This window comes from Xenopus tropicalis, chromosome 2 (assembly GCF_000004195.4).
Source record: "Xenopus tropicalis strain Nigerian chromosome 2, UCB_Xtro_10.0, whole genome shotgun sequence".
In the NCBI taxonomy this organism is placed as follows: domain Eukaryota; kingdom Metazoa; phylum Chordata; class Amphibia; order Anura; family Pipidae; genus Xenopus; species Xenopus tropicalis.
Window position 1 is genome coordinate 146738692 of NC_030678.2, and position 17534 is coordinate 146756225.

At 40.6% G+C, this 17534-nt stretch overlaps 1 protein-coding gene across 1 annotated transcript in view; it reads left to right on the forward strand.

Moving 5' to 3' along the window:
• Positions 1–3896, forward strand: part of atf7 (activating transcription factor 7) — a 56209-nt gene extending 52313 nt beyond the window's left edge. The window contains 3 exon segments of the mRNA NM_001045752.1: positions 258–455; positions 537–645; positions 1879–3896. Of these exon segments, the coding sequence (NP_001039217.1) occupies positions 258–455; positions 537–645; positions 1879–2096 (525 nt within the window). The 3' untranslated portion in view covers positions 2097–3896.
• The last annotated feature ends 13638 nt before the right edge of the window (positions 3897–17534 follow it).

Here is a 17534-nt window from a genome sequence, read left to right on the forward strand (position 1 = left end):
CCATTGATACTCATCCAGGGATGGAACATTTGCCAGCCATTTGCGTTTGGCCTTATCAAATGGAGCAGGGTGTGAGGTCTGGATTATGCTATACAGTTGGGAAACTAGTTTGGTGGGGTCTAAAGTCTAGCTTCCCATGACAGTAATGTGGGTGAGAGTTGGTAGGTCCCAAACTGGGAATGAAAAGCATGTCTCAGTTGAAGATAATGGTAACATGCTTTTCATTCTTATAGATAATATGCTTTTCCTTCTTACAGGTTTCCCCTGCACAGCCCACTCCAAGTACAGGAGGTCGAAGGCGCAGAGCAGCCGATGAGGATCCAGATGAGCGCAGACAGAGATTTCTAGAACGAAATAGAGCAGCTGCCTCCCGTTGCCGTCAGAAGCGCAAGGTCTGGGTGTGCTCTCTGGAGAAGAAGGCAGAAGAGCTTACCACTCAAAATGTCCAGCTTAATGTAGGTCACTTTAGCATGTGTAGTGATATTAAAATGCAAGTCAGCAGTTCCTTAAGACATTTTAATGTTTTCTACCTGCAGAATGAGGTGACGCTTCTTAGGAATGAAGTAGCCCAGTTAAAGCAGCTGCTGCTGGCACACAAGGACTGTCCTGTAACAGCACTGCAGAAGAAGAATCAAGTTTATTTGGGTGAGTGCCATAAACAAAAAAATGCATGGAAGTTGAATATGTATTCTAGGAACAGGTTGGTTGGAACACCATAAAATGAAAATGTCAAGTATTTAAAATAAAATGTACCTATGACAGACCTATTTCTATTTGACTCATTTGGACCCCTACCCTTATTCCCCTTCCTGGTTTACCTGATGCCCCCCCATATAAACCTTGACATTTTATAATCTGTGTTGTAATACAAAAAAATTTAAATAAAAACAAAGTGAAAAAAAATGTAATAAAATGTACCCATGTGCCTGCACTGGGGGGGGTGCAGCCATTCAAGCTGGAAAAAGGAGAAAATGCACAGATTACATAGCAGATAAGTGATTAGCATTATCATTGTAGAATACAATTACAATCTACAGATTTTATCTGTTATCTGCTATGTAACCAGGGCCTTTTTCCGTTTGAATAGCCTTCCCCATTGCTACAGAGCAGCTTTGTTTATATAAAATATAGTAGGGTTTCTGAAACAAACACACACAGTGCATGGCAATAATAAATAATTACTTTGATACACTTTTTTTGGTGTTACTGTTCCTTTAAAATAGCAATATGTAAGGAAAAATACCTTGGGGAGCTGTAGACTAGCCTGAAGAGATAAGAACAAAAGTTGTACTCTGCAGTTCCCGTGTGGGAGGAGATTTTGCTAAAATATGAAAATGCTCCAATGTGCCATTTTTTGGGCCAGTCTCTCCCTGTGTAGCTACACTCCAATGCTGTGCCTGTGCCAATGCTGTGCAGCTACATGGAGCTGTGGATGAGAGAGGATCCACTTTTTCCCACTTGCCTACAAAACGCAGGAGAGCAGCGGACAGTATGGCATTTGTGATTGTGGCCTTAGAGCTGATTAAGCTCAAACTAAGGTAGGGAATTGTTGGAGTAGGCTCATAATCTGATAAATGAAGTCACTGAATATATGCAGCTTCTTTCAGTTTGTAGCAGTTTGCTTCTAAATTATGCCTTTTCACTATGGTGTTTCCTGTTTTAGCTTGATTTGTATTTCATTAGAAGCCCATATGGGGTAATGCAATAATTCTCACCTTTGTCTGCATCTAGCAACCAGATAATATTTTCATATAGCTAAGCAGTAAATGCTATCTGCGGATTGGTTGTTGTGGGTTATTAGACAAACCGCAAACTTAAGATAATTTGCTACACTATCCTCATAATGTTAAAATTCCTGTTGATTTAATTATTTTTCAGAAAACTTAAAGGACACCTGTGACGCAACTGGATCTCCAGGGCCAGTCACTCAGCACAGCTCCTTGACTGCTGCCTCCCCCAATGGCCTCCGTTCTCCGGCTGAACACATGGCCACCTCTGTGCTCACACAAATGGCCAGCCAAAGGACAGATGGCCACAGTCAAATTATGCAATCACACGTCATCATGTCACCACAGTCCCAGGCAACCAGCAGATGATGTAACAATGTTATTTGACCTAGAACTAACCAGTGGAACTTCTCAGCCCGAGAGACTGAGCAACAAAAAAACTAAGCCCCAGTAACGAATGGGCGGATCCGGATTATAAATATATAAGCATATATATTTGGTTTTTAAAGTTCGGTAAGGGGTGTGTAGGGAGACTTTGAATACACGTACAGAGATGCGCAGATTTCAAGTGATTAAAGCACTAACGTAAAGATCCCAACAGGTCAAAGCACTAACATACTGGCAATCGTGAAAACAAGGGCTTCATGCACTAATGGACATGCTTTAAAGACACCAAAACACACACCATGTGGCCTACTAGAATTGCAGTCCTGATGTTTACTTGAGCAAATGGGACTTCAACATAAGGTTTAAGCATTTCAGTGCCAGCAGGGTGGGTTTTTCCCCTGGTGCTCCTTGCCTGAGCACTGCACCTTCCCTTATTATCAGGTCCACTATTACAGTCTACCTTATTACTCAGAGCAACTCTTCCACATCTCTTCTCTTCATATTCGGAAAAAGCAGTGGCTTCCAGCCTTTAACTGTCCATGGCATTTCATTGTTGTGGCAACTCAGTGGATACATATTATGGTCAAGAGATCCGACTATCTACTTCATCAGATATCACCTTTATTAGGGATTGTTTTGAAAATGATTTTAAAGCATGCAAGGTTCTGAAGGGACCCACGACACATTGCGGAGCAATACGTAGCAGGCCCCTGCACCTATGCAAGGATTCATGGAGTCATGGCCTTTTCAAGCCATTTATATAAGACAAGGAGCAGCTTTCTGAACGTCCTGCAGCACTAGCTATTGTCAGTGCAACTTGGATTTAACAAGGCACTCTCCATTGCTTTAGTTTTCTAACAGCTGAACTGTGATTGCTGTTCTTGTTAAGGATGCTGGGTAGTTCAGTCTTCCATGGAGACGTGTGTCCTATTTTAACCCCTAGATTTTACCATTTTGAAGCCTGTCTCAAACACTAAATATAGCCAGCCTTGTACTCTTTGGAGTTTTCAGTAAGTCTTCCATTCTGCTTCTAAGTGACTGATACTCACTCCTGAGGATTCTGCCAGATAAAGGAAATTCACCTTTCAGTGTAGGTCTATGTGTTAAAAGACTAAATAAACCATCGCCCTTCATCTTCATACATAATGCTAATGAAAGAGTGGAAATAGTTGTCATTGTGGCAGTTCCTTTTCATGTTGCCTAGTGAAATCATCTGCAGAGGTTTTGTGGTGTCGGATCAAGGACTGAACTGATGTCTACATGCAGGTTGCTTCCTGCTCCTCACTATACACAGTACAAAGAGGATTTTAGCTGTGCCCCTCCTTCTGCCCCACTTATACATGTATCAGTGGTGTTTATTTTTGTTGTTTTTCAAGCTCTTGCTTTTCTCTGTTTCAGGTATTTGGCTATGCACCGTGAGAGTCCTTTGTACAGAACTCTCTCGCATTGTAATCACAGCAAGGGATGTCATGGTTCTTGATGAATCCTAATCCTCTCCCTTTGCTTTTTTTGTGCCTCTTCCTTGTAGTCAAGGATAAAAACTATGTTTTAGTGAGTGCTGCGTGATAATCTTACAGAGATCATTTGCCAGCTTTTATTAACAGGTAGAGGAGCAATGTTTCCTCAGTGAAGATGCTTACATTCTCATGTGGATCTTTTTAAATAACTTTAAAAATGTACCTAGTGTTGCAGGAAGGTCAGCGCAGCATCCATTTCTGTTGAATGGTTTCATTGGGTGAATGGTGGGATAGGTGGTGTTTCTTTTTTTAACAGCTGATGGTCTGTACTGTATATTAAGTACAGTTAGTGAAACAGGACACATTGAGCACCATAACAACACTACTCTCGAATACTGTATTATTATAATTATCACTTCATGAAATGACTTTGCAAATATCCACCTTCTGAATAATTCTCCTGATACGAGTGTACTGGAAATACACATCCTTTCCTTTGATTTCACCCATTAATTCAAATGTCTTTTAGCCCACTTGTTGGGTGAGTAGAGTTCATGTGCTTGTTGCCCATGTTCCTGATGATTTATCTTTGCACAGTCTCCAGTTATTTCAGGTCTGCAGTATTGAATGTCAATATTTTGTTCTTCATTTTCATTTTTTTTTTGAGTGGTTTTTCAGTCATTTTCCTGAGCTGTTTAGCACCTCCCCAGTTTGGAATTTCAGCATCTATCTGGTCACTAGGGTCTTGTTTACCTTAGAAAGCAGGCAGTTGTTTAAATGAGATACAGACATATGAAACGGCAAGGTACTAAATATAAAGACAAGGAATAAAAAGTAGCAATAAGCTCACAGGCAAAAGTTTTTTCACTGCCGGGGTCAGTGGATTCCATTTGTAGCAGAGGAAGGAAAATTATTTAAATACTATAAAAATAAAAGATAAAAAATAATGAAGAGCAATAGCAAAGTTGCTAAGTTGATGTTAACTAAAACGTGTCCCGCCCCTTTAGTTATGGAAGGTAATCTTGCTTCTCACCATTGTGAGATTTTGTTAATCATGTACTATCAGTGGCAATGCAAAAACCCATGCTGAGAGCCGGACTGACTTTATTTAGTGAATAACGTACCCCCTGCTGTAAAACATAAGGATATATTCAGTCACCAACGAGTTCAATGACCATATAAAGGCACAAGGCCGAAGGCTAGGTACTTTTATACAGGTCATGGAACTCCAAGTTGGCTTCGAATATCTTCATTTTAGGGTACATTATTTTCTTACAATAGTGAGTCATGTGACAGAAATGACATCAGTAAGCACACTTTATAAGGATATTTATGAGCTCTTATGAATTTATATACTTCTACAAATAGCAGGGCACATGTATGAAAAGACAGTATCCTATCATGTTGCTATAACTAAAAGGAACTGTAAAATATATTATTTTGTAAATCTCAAAATAATTAAGAAACTCCCAAGGTATTGTTTTAGTTAAAAGTACATCAAAATATTGTTTTTATTGCATCTTAATCTATTATCAGCTCTGCTAAAGCTGCACACAGTTTACTTTGTTTAGTGGATTCTTAGGTAAGATATATTGATGACCTGCTTCCAAAAGCGCTGCCAAATAATAGTTGGTATTTTAGATTAAAGCCATGATTTCTAGAATCGGTTCATAATGTATAAATGCATATTGGGCATTTTCATGGTGTGAATTGGTCCCTTAAAAATGTCATAGGGTGTTAATGTTACAGGGGCAAAGCCATCTTAAATATGTAGCTTGCAACCAATCAGCAGATAGCGTTTACTGCTCTACTGTAGCTTGCCCATGTCATGTCATGGCCCCTAATTGGTAGGAGTGTCTCATGCATTGAACGAAATGTCTGACAGTCTAGAACCCACTCTCTTCCCCAAATGGTGCCCTGAAAAACAAGGGCAGAGCCCAATAACATCCCTTACCCTATAGCTTTAAATATGGTATATCCATAGAAACTTTGATTTGATAAGCATATCAGATTCTCATATAAAATGTGATTCTTGGTGTAGTCTATGAGGATTCCTGGTACTTTAGTTTTCCCTGATATCTGAGGCTGTCTTGTTATTGGCATTATTCCACCCTGATATATTTTGAGGTTTCCACTCTTAAGGTGGCCATACACGAGCAGATCCGCTCGCTTGGCGATGTCGCCAAGCGAGCGGATCTTCCCCCGATATACCCACCTACGGGTGGGCGATATCAGGGACCATTTAGGTAAAAAAAATAATAATCCGATCGTTTGGCCCTGGGGCCAGACGATCGGATTATGTGGGCGGCAATGGGGCAGTCGGATCGGGGACCGCATCAACGAGCCGATGCGGTCCCCGATTCGACCAGATTTTCTAACCTGGCCGATCGAGATCTGGCCAATTTCAGGCCAGATATCGGTCGGCCAGGCCGCTCTGCTCTCCCCATACACGGGCCGATTAGCTGCCGAATCGGTCCAAGGGACCGATATCGGCAGCTATAGTCGGCCCGTGTATGGCCACCTTTACTCTCTGATCTGTGTGTGTTCCCTTCTGCCGGGGGAAGCCAAACTCATTATATAATTAGCGACTGGTGGTTATATTGGGTATGTGCCCAATTTTAATGTTAGAATTGCATAAAGAGATATGCAGTGGTGCAGCTGCTGCTGTGATTTGGTTTATTCATTTACCCAGATACCCTAACACTGCCCAGATTCACTAAAAAGTAAGATGTTTTATAGTACTTAATTTGGTAATAGTAATAGAAATAAAATTAACACCATAGAGATATCACGAAGTTAGGGTTTGGGAACACCATCCCACCAACACAATCAGATATGGGGACCCAAGCAGAGGAGACATATGAAGTGCCAACCTGCCCCACAGTACCAACTTGTGGCCCATTTTTCAGCCCAGATTCACTCATCTCACAACAGGTTTCAGGGCCTGACCACACATCACTAGTGTATACATTACAAAGTATCTGTTAACGTTCCCTTTTTTATACATAATTTCAGTTTAATCTTGGTATCCACAAGGCTTTGTATTGGTAAATTGAAAATCATTGGTAACACTAATAATTTATATAGATTTTCATGAAAAGGGAATATTTCTTAATGGTTTTATGGAACAATAAAATAGTACTTTAAAACTGAGCAAATTAAAATTTAGTGAATCTGGGTCAGTAATAACTTTTGCTTCATCTGTGGTTTTGTTTCCCTTTGTTTTCCAGTTCATTCTAGGGCACTGTACCCCAAAATATTGTGCAAAGTAAAGGGTAATACTTGTGCTTTCATTTTCTTTGAATCTCTCTGGACAAATGTTTGCCTTGTTACTGTGCTGTGATGGCAGGTCTCTTCTATTTCTTCTATTTGTTCTTATCCATCTGTACCCACTTGTCTGCTACGCCACATGTATTTCTTCATTTTTGTATGATGATTGTCACACTAAAGGGTTCTTGCCTAGGGCTAAAACAGAGTCTATAATAAAATTTATAGAGAAGCAAAGCAAAGGAAGATACGCTGAGCTCCTAATATATTCGGTAGAAATTAATATATAGAATGTATAGCGGCCAATTAAAGGTCATTACTCTATAAAAAGTTGTCCTGCTGAATTGAGCTTAGACCATATTACCACCTATGCTGGCATAGTCTTATGTATCACTGCGTAAAGAGTCAGTCGAAATTCCACATTATTGGCCACTTTTGGCTGCCCAACCCCCCAATAATATTAAGCCATGTTGCTTACAGGTTTCTCTTGTAAGAATATTTAAACAATAGAGGGGTGTATTGGGAGAAGATGTACAATATATTGTGAGCAGACAGCCTGAGAAAAATGAAATCTTACGCACGACTTAAACAAAACGTGGAGTTGGCAACACCTTGAAAGAAACTAAAAATATAACCCTAGAAATAGTTAACCCCATGAGCTTACACCTAGTTGCTGTCTTTTTACAGCATGTGAGCTATCCTCTGAACATGCAAGGCACAGGTATTGGCACAGGTATTGGCACTGGTATTGAAACTGTTTGCTTCCTATTCTTTTAGTTCATATCGAAAGAAATACATTTACTCATAGAAACTATAGGATTATTTTACTTAAAACTGAAATGACAAATGTATTTATACTTTAATCTACAAAGTAGATAAGTATCACATTTTAACATTTATTTAAAAAAAAAAAATGAGTTTCAGATATATGGAATGGGTTTAATCAGCCTGGGGAAGTCATTTTATCTGCACTGATCCACAGTTTCATAAGAAAGCAGATTTGACTAATATGATACTGTGAATTATTCAACATACTTTTTTTTTAATTAGAGAACATTTATTAACCAGTAGGGACAATCTGAATTATCTTAAAAAATATTTAAAAACTTATCAGTGCTGTTCTAGAGAATGGGCTACAGTGAAAGAATGCAGTTTAGTAGTTTGTGCTAAGCAGGGTCAGGCTGGTGTGTGGGGATACCAGGGTAACTCCTGGGAGGGCCCGCTGTATATCAGATCCCATCAGATCTCTTGTTTCTACCACAAATCTAAGTACCATTTTCTAAAATGTATACCTCATGGTGCATAGAGTGGGTCCTGCATATCAGGTTCTCTGGTTGGCTGTTGCCCAGTCCAGTCTTAGTATTGCATTTCTGGATGCAAAAGGTTAACCCTGCTAAAGTGCGATTTTGTGCCTGGGCCAGCGACCCAAGCAACCAAGAAGCAAACCTGCAGGCAGTTTTGTAAGTAAATAGCAACAGATACAAGAAGACAGGGTTTAGATATTGATATCGATTGGGCGGACTGAAAAGTCCCATTGGGCAATGACCACATCAGTCCATGGAGGCATTACTCTCCAGACTTGGAGTGAGTATGGTATACACCCCCTGCCTAGCAGCTGTGAAGACATTGTAGGACTGGGAATTATAGTCCAGTACCAGTACAAACACTTAGGGGCATGTTTATTAAATGTTGAGGAAAAAATCCTTTCTATTCATGTCCTATTGCCAGGACATTTTATCAAAGGTAATATATTTTTTACAGTTTTTAAAATAAAGGTTCATGTTCTTAAAAACAGAACCATTCATTTATAAGAACATTCATATCGGCTGCATTCTTACCCCTTTTTATAGTTATCTACAAGGTTTTTTTGGGTTTTTTTTTCCCCCCAAAGAATATATCTTACCGCTCTTAGAATGGTAGGTCAGGAAGCATTAGTGTTTTCTACAGATAATATAAAATCTATATATTGCCCCCTATGTGTTGGTGTAGGGGTACCCAACCTTTTATATCTGAGTTGGGGAGCAACACAAGCTGTGGGGCTGTGATTGGCCATTTAGTAGCCTCTGTTTGTCGGTACACAAAAACTTGCCTCCAAGCCACTGTGTTAATGCATACTTTACAAGCTCTTTCATACCATATTATGCACTGTATTTGATCAAAAAAGACACCATTTCTAAACAGGGTACATGTTCATTTTAAGTCTTTTTTTCTGGTATTTTATTTGAGTAAATAAAGGGTTGACTATTGAGCTTCTAAAAGAACCAGGGAAAAGCAGGTTGAGCAACTGTTGTTTCATATAGTTTTCAAAATGTGAGAACATTAGCTGTGGTCTGATACATGCAGGCTGTACTTACTAACCCCTATTAAAGCCTAGAGTTTTGCATTACTCGTTATCGGGGCCCTTACACCCAGGCGCTTGATTGTCTTTCTGTTGAAGTGAAAAATGAAGGCATCAGAAATGAGTTTATTGCTGTTATAAGCATAATCAGTGCAAACTTTGTGTGATTTCAGTGCGCTTTCCTCGATTTTATGTTCTGGGGGCATGTAAACAACAAAATGCACCGTGTTGCCTTTAGAAAATAAATGCAATTAAAGGAAACTGTTCTAAAGCACAAATCTTAATGCTCTTGGGTACAACCAGAATCAGTGATCTTGTGTCACTCAAACCTGTGTCTATGCAGGAAAATACAGCCATGTGTAAGGGCCCTGGCAGGTAATGTAGCCTGATAGGGCCAAACCATACATGGGGAGATATGTATTGCTCTGTATGTGCTGTTGATAATAGCTGGAGAGGGCCCTTCTTTTCTGGTGTAGTGCTGATTCCTGATGGCACATTTCACCCACCTAAATATAAAATCTGCCCCCTGCACCTTCCATTGACTTCAAAGGAAAATGCCAGAAAGTACCTGTTCTGTGACTGTTTAGCCTGATAAAAACCTACTTGAGCATTTTTTTATTTGTGAAGTTTCCCATTTAGTTCAATGGGTGCCACAGGATTGTGGTGCAGTCTTCAGCCAGGTGGAATGCTCCCCATGTTCCATTAACCTATGACTGCAGGGCAGATCTCACTAGCCAAGCCTTATCGTAGATATTCCTGCACTTTATTATTTCATTTAAAATCATTTCAGCACTTAACCCTAAAGCCATGCCTATTAGTGATGTGTGGGGTGAGCCGTGGGATTACCTATAGGTCAGACGGGTTAGGGTTAAAATTTGGGCAACCATTGAGGGTTTGGGTTGGAGCAGGTCAGACTAGGGAAGTACACTGCTGAAGTTTCCCTTTATTGGAACCTAAGGCGCACACAGAAGTAGCGTACAGAGCAGAAAGACGCGGGTACAGGTTGGGTACAGATCCTACAATGGCAACATTTTGTGTGTTTTTCCTGACCTGTACATCACTAGTGCCTATACATGTTTAACACCAGGAAGCCAGTCTGTCTAGACTTACAGTCATGTAAAGCAAATTGTCTATTTCCCAAACATTCTTTTTAATAATCAGTATCATTGCAGAGACTTGACATTAAATATACAGGTTGCTGTGTGTTTTCTTTTTTTATTATGTACTAAGTTGCCAAATTGCTGCAGTTCCGGTATATCTCGAATCTGATTTCATGTGGACCCCAGCTGTATCTATACGATTCCCGGAAGCCATAGTGCCTTTATCGTTTTTTTCAGTTGCTCACGTTATAAATCTCAGAAATCCACAAATGATTTACTTTTAATATGTTATATATGTTCTTTTCAGTGTTTCTCAAAGCATTTAGATTCTTTGCATTGTGTGTGGTATTAGTAATGGTTTCAGTATGTTGCTATGAGGTTGAAATGATGGACACATATGTATAACACTGCTTTATTCAATTTGTATTTGGGGAATTGCTATGGCACCAATTTGTTGGATTTTGCCTTTATACTGACCTTTTAGCTGTGTAGAAATGCAAGAAGGATCATTACTTACCTTACCCCTTGTATGCCCTTTTATTAACTCATTCACTCCCAAGATAATGCAAATAAAACAGCATTTTGTTAGCTGTGTTGGGCCAGTCTGGCTTTGGCACCATGTTATCTAGGGCCCAGGACACTAACCGAGCAAATGAAAAGATATTCTCAGGTTGCACCCGTTGATTTGCCGGAGCGGCTGGCGTTGCCCCGCCTCTTGCTAAGATTTTGTTGCATCGTTAGGGACACAACTGCCTTGGGAAAACTCAGCTGTCTTTGCACACGTTTGTTTACCTGTTCTATAACCGGCCATGATCAGTGCGTGTAGGCAAGCGAAAAGCAATGAGCACCACTGAGGCGGACATGCTGCCCCCTTGTAAAGAAGTCTTCTTGGAAATGTACATTGGATTAGACCCAGCACTAACCTGTGTTAATACATGTGTATGGCTGTAGTACAGGGCACCCCTTCTATTCTGCCTAAAGCAAGACAGTGTGTTTTTATTTGGCATCAGAAAAATCATTTGCTCTGTACATGGTTTTTGAATTTACAAAATGGGGGAGGGCAGCAACAATATCCTGTTATAAATGAAACTGAAAAATGTTTATTTGTGAATGTTTTATTTTTCTTAAAGAGAACCTGTCACTCCAGATTTGTTTTAATGGCAAATTAAAGAGTACACAATGGGCTTCTTATTATCACAGACATTTGCGTGTTGAAACGAATGGGCAGGATAATTGTGCGTTACATCATGCAAACACGTTATGTGAATCAAGCCCAGAATTACTCTGATGTTAACTGAAATTTTATCTAGCTTATATAATATGAATTTTATAATGAAATTGTATATTTCCTAATATCCTAATTAGTCGAAGTATTAGGGGATTGAGGGTGCATAGCATAATGCGTTTGACAGCTTTGGAGAGCTAGAATGGCTGCCTGGCCCAAACATGGCCGCCGGCTGTGTGTAAAGTCAGGTTAATGCTGTAGCCCCTCCCACACTCACCTCAAGGAAGCCTGTAAGAGAAGGCAAGTGGGACACATACATTCTTCTGTTGCTGGTTGTGAAAGAAACTTCAGTTGTCATGTACTATATTTCCTATACAATGGTTATTGGGATGACAAACCCACTTAAACGCTGTCGCCAGTTATGGCTGGCAGTGCTGGCCTTCCTGTATTAAGTCTAATGACCGTACCACTTGAATGACGTTTGTCTAATAAGCTCAGGATAGGCTGATTCACTTCGATCTCGAGTTCCACTCGCACTGCTTCATTCACTCGCAGCCATTCCTGTAGCTGCAGTGCATTCACCATCCCATGAGCTGTACCACAAGCCTTGCCTTAATGAGAGCTGAATGTCTGATGTTGCCTTTATAGGATGCTGAGAAGGATGTAAATGATATTGTTTTGTTACTCAGGTACAACTTGTGCATTAATCTCTATATCAAAGCATATGTATTCTGTAATAAGTGACCCTTGAGCTCAGAGGTTGTAGGTATGTCTCTGTACCATTTAACCCTTCCCCTTTCAGAGACCTGCAGAGCAAATCTCTCTGGACGTGGGTGGAATAAAGGGTTTGCCTCTTTCACCCTTGTTGACACCAAATAATGTTATGTGCCTTTTATTTTTGTTAATCATTAACATTAAACTCTGTTACCAAGTGTATCTGCCTCCTCTTTGATACTTCTGCCATTATTTCCTATGGTTAAATATTAAACTGCACTTTGGAATGTTACTTCGCCGCTCTTTACTTTCTTTGCATCGATTAAACAAAACATATGTGAGCAATTATTCCTGCAATGTACGTGAGAAACCTTTGGTGTTTTATCTCCATGAGTTTTTAGAATTGATATAGTCTGAGAGCCAGAGGGCAGGATTGTACAAACATTGGCATTGCCTGGCGTGGAACACAGGGCCGAGCACTTCAGAGCCAACGCAGGATTGAAGGCCCATGCTTACACATCCAAGTATAAATATCCATTAAACTTACAAGTGAAAACAGGTATACCTATATCATGGTAGGGTCTCCCTATGCTATACAAGAAAACTGTTTAAAGAGAACATCGTACACTGATATTTGGGCGCTCAGTGTCGGCTGCTGAATAAAAGTAACTTTTGCAGATAGATAATAAAACCTGATAAAATATACTTAAATTAGGTCTTAAAGAGATAGTGACGCATCTCTGGTCTTACTACTTGTATTCTCTATCAAAGTGTGCCTATATGTCAGACCATTTTTCTCAATTTGTCTTCTGTTTATATAAATTAGACATAAATGGAGGTCTGCTTTTAGAGTGTTTTAGAATACAGCGCACTCTTATGGTTCCTGGGGGACCATAAGGACTTGCTAAGAGGAACTGAAACGCTTGACTGACAGAATCTGGCAGCACTGTTTTTGGCTTATACCAGATGACCAGTCAGGGGCAGAGGGCACAGTTTGCTTATCACAGTGCTGCCTCTTCCTTCTATTTTATGGTATGTGACTATACAATATACTCAAGCTCACAATAAAACTTCTCTGCTGCACTGCTCTATGCCGCAGGGGCAGGCCATAGGGCGGGCGATTAGATCGGTCATTGCCTCCACCGCTAATGACAAGCGGCGGAGGCAATGACAAAGTAGCACTAGGGGTAGGCAGGAGAGGTACCTGCCTGGTGCCCCCCAATCGTTGCGCCCTAGGCAGCTGCCTCTTCTGCCTACCCCTAGTTCCGGCCCTGCTATGCCGGTTTTTTTTTTTTTTTTCCTTTTTAAATGGTTCTTTTAACTCCCAGGCATGCACGGGACACCCATAAATAAAGTATGGGGGAATAAATTAAAAATCACCATTAAAAAAAAAAAAAAAAAAAAAAGCAGCACAGAGCAGTACAGGAGAGGAGTTGTTTAGATAGAGATTTGCCAGTGGAGTTGTGATTTAATAGTTATTATTACTATCAAAGAAAATATCTAATCGCAAAACCAAAGTTTTCGCTAGGTGGCTGTAAAGAGGCTGATTGTGGGAACAACCCCTTTACCCGCCCCTTTTAACGCTGTCTCCCTTTCCAACCAGAAACAAGAGAGAAATGGGAAGCCTGGAATGGGTTTCACCAACCAAAGGGCCTTATCAAAGCCGTAACTGGGCCGCCAGAACTTTGTAAGTAAAGAAGCAATGGCAGAAAAAGCAATAGTGCAAAAAAAAAAAAAAAACTTGAATCACAGAAAAATATTTAGTGCAATATGATTGGGATGGTTCTTGAACACAAGTTATGCATATTAAAAGCTGACTCGTTAATCAAAAGCAATAAAAAATATTTTGAAATGGGGTTAATTGTCAGTACTGTACTGCCCTGTATGTGCGGTTTTATTCAATTACTGGGGATTTGAACTTTTATTCTTGTTTTGTTGAGTTGCTTTAATAACTGCTGGCACCATCCACATTAATCTGTCTATGTATCTATCTATCATCTATCTATCTATCTATCTATCATCTATCTATCTATCTATCATCTATCTATCATCTATCTATCTATCTATCTATCTATCTATCTATCTATCATCTATCTATCTATCTATCTGTCTTATCATAGTAACATAGTAAGTTTCCGGGGGGCATTGTCTTGTATTGTAGCTTGCTTGTATGGGGCTGCAAAAAAGTGCCATTTCCAGGTAAACACAAACTGGGGTTCTACTGTAAAGGAAAGCAGAGGATTATTATTTTACTTAATAAGGTAGAAAAATCCATTTACTTTAATTTTGCAAAATTTTGTCTAAATTTGTTACCAAGCCTGAAGCCATTAGGCCACATGAGTGCTTGTCATTGAGGAGTGCAGTGCCTGGCCATCCTTCTCATTCCCATTGTACTGCAATGTTTTGGAATCTTTTGTTTCACATTCCATGTTGCTATACAAATATTAGAAAAAGCACATACATTAATACAGTAAATATGATCACATGATCACCATATTAGTACCTTCCTGTGGGACAATATTTGTCCTAAATATCTGCCACTAAGAGCAGCAAGTCCGTGTTTATGTATTATGTTATTTGGTCGCTGTAACCAGTGCCTATAATGAGAAATATTCTCTGCTCTCATTTTCTAAATTAAAAGTGTTCTGTGGTTTATATTTAATGAATGATTGATGCTCTTCCATAAGGGGATTTGTATGTACTTGTACAGGTACGGGACCTGTTATCCAAAAAGTGCCAGGTCCTGAGCATTCTGGATAAGAAGATCATGTAAATATTAAATAAACCCAATAAGAGTTTTTTGGGGGCAGGGGAGCAGCTACTTATGCTACTGTATTTAATAATTATGTTCCTAAATTAGGATATTTTGTGTCCTTTAGTTCTCTAGCACTTGTCCCCAGAGCATTGGGAAATGGGGCCCAGGGAGTAACAGACCTGAACATAGGTTAAATGATTGTGTCTACTGGGTACCTGTGTTCTGCTCTGTATAGGAATTAACATATCAGAACCAAAAATGAGTGAATAAGGCTGGGTGTAATAACCAAACATTGCCACTAGGTGTCTCAGTGCTCATGTTTACTTATAGTTGCTGTATGATCAGTTGTGATCCATAGATAGAGGTGAGCATGAAGCGTATATACCCCTGATGCACCCTGGGCATTCCTACAATGTGGCCTTAACAAGGACAAAAGCTTTATGTACAGATATGAATACAGATAATATCACCTTGGTGCTGCTCTGAATCCTCTGTAAGTCAGGTATGGTTACAGGAATACAGACGTTCATTAAAGAAGCCCACATATATTATGCCCAGGACTTGGTTCCATGTACTCATTTTTTTCTTGCAAAACAAATGATTTTAGGGGGAGCAGTCAGGTTGCTGCCCGCTTGGCTTCCACCATGTCTAACTGACATCCCCTTAAATACCGATGCCTGCTATTTTTTTTTTAATAAGTTTTAAAGGTCATAGCTCACTGATAAATTGACTTTCGTATAATGCAGACCGTGTATTCTGAGACATTTTGCAATTGGTCTTCATTTTTGTCCCATATTCCCTAGCAACCAGGCAGTGACTCAGCGGCAAAACTCAGAAAAGGCCCCCCTGCAGGAAAAGCTTTTAAGAGGGCCCGGCACGAGGGGGGGGGATGGATTAAGGTACAGTAGCCCCCACAGTCCAGGCCCCCCTGTGACCGCGGGGTCTGCTGTATATATAGTTATGACCCCCCCTCCCCATTTGAAAGACAGAAAGAGGCAGAAGACCAATTGAAAAGTTGCTTAGAATCTTAGAAGAGGCCATTCTGTAACATACTAACAATTAACTTAGAGGTGAACCACCCCTTTAAACTATGTTTTAATGTCTATATTAGTTTTTAATACTACTAAGGGATACAGTAAACTGAGCATTTGCTAGTATCACACATGGCACCCTGTTCAGGCAACTATTGGTACCATACAGATACCATCTAAACTTGGTTATATTATTTTTTTTTTTTTTTAAAAAGTACCAAGTTTAGATGGTATATTTTACAAGGGATAACAATGAGAGGGCACAAAACAGGGCAATAAAATGGAGATACACTAAATCTTGTCAATCGAGGCATTTTGATTAGCCCACTGACATGGGGTCTGCTGGCCTCCCTGAATCTCTCTGTCACCCAAAAACAAGATCTGTATGGTACCAATAGTTGCCTGACATGGGGTCTGCTGGCCTCCCTGATGTAAGTATTTCCTTACTTCAGTCACGAGAGCCAACATGTAACAGGGTAAAAAAAAGTATTATTAGTATTTGTGTGAATAGTTCAGCGCAGTTAAAAGTTGGACACTAGGTGGCAGCAGCCTCCTAAGGATGGACACGAGATGTTTCCAAAGAGGAGGTGGTCCTGGGCAAAGGAACCTGTATAATGCAGCTGGGCAAGAGAAGGAGCTACTTGGGCTACTTGGAAGCAGGTGCTTGTTCTGGCATAATGAAGCATACTGCCCTTAGTGATGCTAGCTATGGGAATGTTAGTCTTCTAATACCTTGCCTCAGAGTTGCCAGGGCAGCTGTGGCTCCATTGAGAAGGTTAGTGTGTGGGGCTCCAGTCAGTTGTAAGCCTGCTAGGCACAGCATTGAGTATGAGGAGGTTAGTGTGTGGGGCTCCAGTCAGTTGTAAGCCTGCTAGGCACAGCATTGAGTATGAGGAGGTTAGTGTGTGGGGCTCCAGTCAGTTGTAAGCCTGCTAGGCACAGCATTGAGTATGAGGAGGTTAGTGTGTGGGGCTCCAGTCAGTTGTAAGCCTGCTAGGCACAGCATTGAGTATGAGGAGGTTAGTGTGTGGGGCCCCAGTCAGTTGTAAGCCAGCTAGGCACAGCATTGAGTATGAGGAGGTTAGTGTGTGGGGCTCCAGTCAGTTGTAAGCCAGCTAGGCACAGCATTGAGTAGGAGGAGGTTAGTGTGTGGGTTCCCAGTCAGTTGTAAGCCAGCTAGGCACAGCATTGAGTATGAGGAGGTTAGTGTGTGGGGCTCCAGTCAGTTGTAAGCCAGCTAGGCACAGCATTGAGTAGGAGGAGGTTAGTGTGTGGGGCTCCAGTCAGTTGTAAGCCAGCTAGGCACAGCATTGAGTATGAGGAGGTTAGTGTGTGGGTTCCCAGTCAGTTGTAAGCCAGCTAGGCACAGCATTGAGTATGAGGAGGTTAGTGTGTGGGGCTCCAGTCAGTTGTAAGCCAGCTAGGCACAGCATTGAGTATGAGGAGGTTAGTTGTAAGCCAGCTAGAAACAGCAGTGTACTCTCTGGGTTATTTGTATTAAATTTGAAATGTGTACAGCCAGCATGGGGCCTG